Below are 6000 nucleotides of genomic sequence, written 5' to 3' on the forward strand. Positions count from 1 at the left end.
TATGTATGTATTCAAAACAATCATGCCTTGCCACCCAAAGGTGAACCCTGTAGCTGACTACAAGTTAGTTGTGATTCTGGTTAATGATGCTATTCAAAACCGAACATTAGTGTCAGTAGGGAATTCTGAAACAGAAAAGAATTTTTAAAAAAAAGAAACAAACAAACAACAAAGCAAAACCAAACAAAAAACCACCATCACAAACCCCAAATCGCCCCTTCTGGGCAGAGATGTGATAGCTGATTTTACTAGATAACTCTTTGTTCAGTAACTGTCTCCACTGTAACCTCCTGTATATGACAGAAGCATGTGAAATTCTGCTGGAATGGGAAAAATAATGTTGTATTTACAGGAAATTGCTTTATCATCAACTGTCTTGTCCTGAGACAGATCCTCAACCCTCCTTCTGAATCCTATTGTTCGAATCTGGCAAACTGTTTTAAAGCTTTCCTCACAAATAGATTATTTTGTCCTAATGCCTAGATTACACAGAGCTGTATTCTAGAGTTTTTTATTCATAATTTCAACAAGACTCTAAATTATTTCAAATTAATACAAATAGCATTTCTGTCCTATTAACTTGAAATGGCAGCAGGATAATTTATGAATCAAATACGTTTGTTCATATGCTAGCTTGACTAAACCTTTGAACAATTTTCCAAATCACGAACACATTTGTAAACACATTATTGTTTTTCAGTGCTTGTATCTTGTTTTCAAATGAGTAGTCATTTTTTATGAAACCTATTTCTTAATGTAGATGAGTACAGTAGGTGCTTTACATGGTTCAAAGCTCCAGAAATTACATTCAGCATCAGAGAGGCTGGTTGAGCTACCATTCATGCTGTCTGAATAGTGACACGGCACTCTTGATTTCCTTCTAAAGAATAGTCAGTTGCTCTTATAATTTTCACATGGCTATCACTCCATGGAAATTGATGTTTTCACTTTCAGAAATTAAACAAGTCTTTAACATAGCTCAAAGCAAGAGTGGAGAGCAGAATGTAGAGAGCAGTCCTCAGTATTCTTTGGATGAAGTTTTACTTAACTTTTGGAAAATTGGCTTCTAATTAGAATAAGTAACGTCTTAATGCTGTCCTTAATCTCTTATGTGTCTTAACAAAAAGAAATGAAAGAAAAGTGTCCAATGGTCTAATGCCTTTGTCTGCTACAGCGTTAGCCACCTACATTGGGGTATACATTCCTAGGATGGCAATACTAGGAGAAAGTTGATCTGAAATTCTAGTTGCTAAATAGCTTCAGAAATTATGAAGCTCCTTCAGTATTAGATTGATTTTACTGTTCAGAAATGTTGTCTTTCCAAATCTGTTCCATTCAAATCAGAATGAATGTAAATGTTACCATCCACTGAGAGCCGTGCAGCTGTTAATTTTTTAGAATATGGTTTTCAAGTGAGTCTTTTAAATCAAGAATCCTTCCATTTTTACTGATAATTTCCTACACTGGGGATAGAGGGCTATAGTTGATTGAACAGAGCTACAGTTTTCCTGGTGTTTTGGCTTTTTTATCCTGCAGTTTCATATTGTGTTATGAACTTTTTACATCCAAAAAATTCTTTTAAACCTTGTATTACTTTCTGCAATACAGTAGAACTCAAAGGAGATACTAAGCCTGCTGAAGACTAGATTAGAGCAGGGCGGCCTGCTGAACCCTGACAGATGGTCTCTAACCCTCTTCCCTCCCCAAAACAGGCAGGGAAATAGAATAAGGCAGAGAGAATTATGGATTGGAAAAAAAATCTAAAACAGCTTTAATAAAATAATAATAAAGGACTAATAAGGAAATAACAAAAATAATGAACTATATACAAATACATACAAATCCGATATTGAACCTGACTCCATCTCTGATAGCAATCACTACTGATGCTGCAGAGCAGGTGGGCCCAGGGAAGCTCCAGGCTCAGTGGCAGAGGGGAGCTGGTTACAGGAGCTGGATTCAGGAACTCAGGGATCAGAGGCAGAAGATCGGGCAGAGTCCTCCTCAGATGCCAACCCTTGAAGAAGAGGGATTAACTCCCATGATTCCTCAGCTTTGTACGGAATATGACGTATATGGAAGGGAACACTCTTGTTGGTCAACCGTCCTGTCTGTTCCTCACTGGAGGTGCAACATTTTACTTCCTTGTGATGCCTTTCACTTCCTGGCACCCCCAGCATGGCACACAAGACTCAGCAGTGACCTTGATCACTCTACAAGCAAGTACAAGCAAGAGCCTTTCTGCACACCAGTCTGCACATCAGGCGTAATCACTTCTGTTAGCAGACACTGTCTGAAAAAACATGCTGCTAACTTCAGAAAGTGCAACTTCTTGGAAGAGACTGGGCTGAAAAGTAAAAATCATTGAACAGAATTGGTTCTTTTCAAACAAGGACAAAGACCCATTCTTGCAATTCAAAAACACGTGACGTATGATATTCTTCCAATCATATTTCATGGGTGAAGCAATACAGTTTTACCATCTTCTTTTACTCAGATATCATTTATCTGTTCACCATGCTCATTAAAGTGTGTTGCTTATGTAGGTGCATGTCTAGCACTTTGGGTTGGATTCATCTTACTGTTATCTAGTATGATGGCAGTTAGTTTTGAGCTAGTTTCCTGTCTTCTCTTTTTTAGTCAACACCTAAAAAAGACCTTTTTGCAGTTGTGATTCACCTCTTTCAAAGGCAAATAGAGTAGTTTAGATGAAACTCCTCCTTGTTCATTTATACATTAATTTTAACTTAATTCTGAAGTCTCTGTGAAATGTACAGAAATAGTAAGAATGCATGTGTTGGAGTAAAAAAGAAATTGAATTGTTATATGAAAACAGTAAAGGATGTATTTTGCCTACTTTGTAGTACTTGTTTCCAAAACTGATACGATATTGCATATGAAAGATATCTGTTTGTAGAGCTCCACAATGCATTCTTTGCAATTTTCTTCTGTCTTGGTTGCAATTTAGAAGTGTTAATAAGTTAATGTATTGCTTCACTTAAGAGTAGCCATATTCATTCAAATGAACTTTAATGGGGCTTATCTCCTGGTAGCACATACTTTATTGCTTATTTATAGTTTTAATTCTAGAAGTTATCAGTGTTCAAGATGAAAATAGAAATGGAAGATTTGTTTCTTTTCTGCAAGTGCACTGTGACTGCCATTCTCTGAAGATATTGTTATTTGAATTACCACTATTACTCCATCTGTAATGAAAAATGTTTTTACTATAATAGTCATTTTAGCATTTGTTAATTAACCCTAATGTAGCCAATCATCTTTGTGTTTAAAAGTGCAGATGAAAGCAAAGGAAGTTTTACCACTGAATTCAGAAAACTTTAGATGAGACTTTCTATGCATTTTATTGGAACGATTTTTCTGAAATGGGTGACATTTGACTGTCAGATTATTTTTTTTCAGATCAAGTCAAACTACTCAACTCTGTTTAAAAAAACCAGTTTTCATAATGATGACTGATTTTTTTAATTATATGTGATACGAAGGCATTTTTCATCGCTTCTCATTTTATCTCAGATTAATTAGGAAGCCAGTATGGGCAAGATAGAATAACAGCAGATATCTCTGATCATCAGAGATCATTTAATGCGATATACTGAGCGGAAATCTTGTTTTGTTTTTGTTTTGCTTTATATACAGGAAGAATTTGAAAATCCAATTTCATCAAGGAAAACTATGTAGGTAGAAAAATGCATTTGCGCATGTCTTTGCACATATTTTTTTTGTGCAATCCCATTTATTATTATTATCATAGAATCATTAAAACATAGATCATTAGAGATTGTAAGGGAACTCTGGAGATTATACTGCTGAATACCCACATATACTGTCTTAATTTATCTAAATACTTTTTTTATCATCGTTACCACCTTTCCAAGGAATATTCTAATTACTTAGCAAGTACGTTCTCCGAATAATCTCAGAAGCTGATGGGAAATCGCCTTTCTTTTCTGGCACCAAGTTCACCTTCTATAGCAAGTGAATGGCCTGTCAGATGTATCTGTGTGATTTTCCCTCAACACACCAACTTTAATGTCAGCCTTTGTAACAGATTTTCCTCAGCTCTGTTGGGAAATTTCAGCTCCCACGAGCTTTCAAAATTTACATAAACAATATAGCTCCCACTCTTATATTTCTTCATTGCTTCTAGTTTACAAAAAAGACCAACAGGTATCACTTATTTAACTGCTGATGTTCCTTTATTCATGACCCAGTCATTTGAGCCCATGAGAAATGAAGAGAGTCAACCTTTTTTAATAAGGCACTTTTAGAATGATATAATATTAAAAGACAAGTAGCAATAGTAATGATAAGGTGAGGTTACTCCTGATCCAGAAAAAGAGCATGACAACAGAAAAAGATGATCCAAAAGTCAATAAAGAAGGTTCTGAATTTCAAAGTCCTTATCCTCTTTGACACAATAATTGGGCATTAATTAATTTTTAGTGGACTGGATCTTTAAGTGCAAATAAATAAATAAATAATGAAATGATTGTGAAAACAGTATTATCTTTATACATTCTGAGATCCCTAAAGGACAAAGGTTAAATCTCATTTGCAGGCTTATGCAAAGAATTATGTTCTTATGCTTTGGTCAGTATCCAGGACCAATGATTTTAGATTCCTAATCAGTATAGTATTCATTGATGTAAGTTACAAGGGGTGGCTTCACCTCTATTCATACAGTAACCCTCTTTAAAGAACTTAGTCTAAATAGATTTGAATGTAATTTCTGTGTATTGCAAGGCTCTCCACAATGCCAAGGTAGCAGGAAGAGCCCTTCATGAAAATGAAATGTGAGCCGATAGTGCCTTCGAGTGACAGGGCATATCCACGTGGAGTCCTCTTTTATGTATGTGCCTGTGTATGTGTTTATTACCTTGAACATTTTGAGCTTATTCAATGTCTATTCTTAAATGATGAGAAATTAGGAATTAATTAGTAGGTCTGATAATAAAACCATGTGGTCTCCAGAGGCACTCCATCCATAAACTTCTTTTCTTTTTTCTGAGGATGTCTTATTCTAACATTCACACTGAGATTTTTGCCATGCTGCCTCTATAGGTTGCTAGGCAGCAAAGCTTTATCCCCAAACTGTTACCTCTATTCTGCATGCTGAGACTCTTTCAGATATCCTCAGCTGTTTGATTCTTCTTGCTGACGGGTTTCCTTGATTGAGAGCAACTGCTTCCAAAGGTCAGTGGCTCTCTGTGGATCAGCCCTTTTCTCCAATGTGCGCAAATCTTCTCATTTTATACTTCAAGAAACCCTGCAGCAATCAAACCTCGGTTCTGATTGCAACAAGCCGTGTGCAATTGTCCCCTCCTGTATGCTACATGGTGCCAATCATTATGTATAATAATGTTTATATGGAAAGTGATTTTGAAAAGTCGTAAGGGTGAAAATATTTATATGTGCCAAGGCTAATGAAAAAGCCATTGGAAGACGTTAAAGTTGTGGGGGTTTTTTTTGTTGTTTTTTTTTTTAGGACAGGTTCTTGATGTGCTGGAGAAATATAATCTGAGCAAGAAAACTCTTGTGTACTTTACATCTGACCAAGGGGCACATGTTGAAGAAATTTCCAGTTCTGGAGAAGTCCATGGAGGATACAATGGCATATATAAAGGTGAATATTCTCGGATGATTTTTAAAAACTATTTCAGAAGCTATCGTCTCCTTGGTTTTGCTCCAAAACTGTAATGTACTCTGTGGCCAGGGTCAAAAGTATATTCTTTAGTAGTAAACTTTTCATGACTGTCATTCTAAATTCAGATGTAGGCAGTAAATATAGGGATTTACTTGTCGCATACAGCAGCTCAATCAGAGTACCTGCTCAGCCAGGGCTCTATGGAGTTCTAACACTAGCAAATGTACTCTTGAACTGGGTTGATATATGGCTTTGGAAGGATATCAGCTCACAGCACTTTAATAAAATGGCTGGATAGCAGAATAGAAAGGAAAAAAATATGATTTGTGAGCCAG

At 36.0% G+C, this 6000-nt stretch overlaps 1 protein-coding gene across 1 annotated transcript in view; it reads left to right on the forward strand.

The window, feature by feature from the left end:
• LOC104281463 (steryl-sulfatase-like) overlaps positions 1 to 5644 on the forward strand; it is a gene marked incomplete at its 3' end in the record, with an annotated part of 44545 nt that extends 38901 nt beyond the window's left edge. Inside the window, exon 6 of the mRNA XM_009879461.1 lies at positions 5507 to 5644. Within this exon, the coding sequence (XP_009877763.1) occupies positions 5507 to 5644 (138 nt within the window). The remainder of the gene's footprint in view (positions 1 to 5506) is intronic.
• Between the last annotated feature and the right edge of the window lie 356 nt (positions 5645 to 6000).

The sequence above is a fragment of the Apaloderma vittatum genome, unplaced genomic scaffold (genome assembly GCF_000703405.1).
Source record: "Apaloderma vittatum isolate BGI_N311 unplaced genomic scaffold, ASM70340v1 scaffold20722, whole genome shotgun sequence".
Classification (NCBI taxonomy): domain Eukaryota; kingdom Metazoa; phylum Chordata; class Aves; order Trogoniformes; family Trogonidae; genus Apaloderma; species Apaloderma vittatum.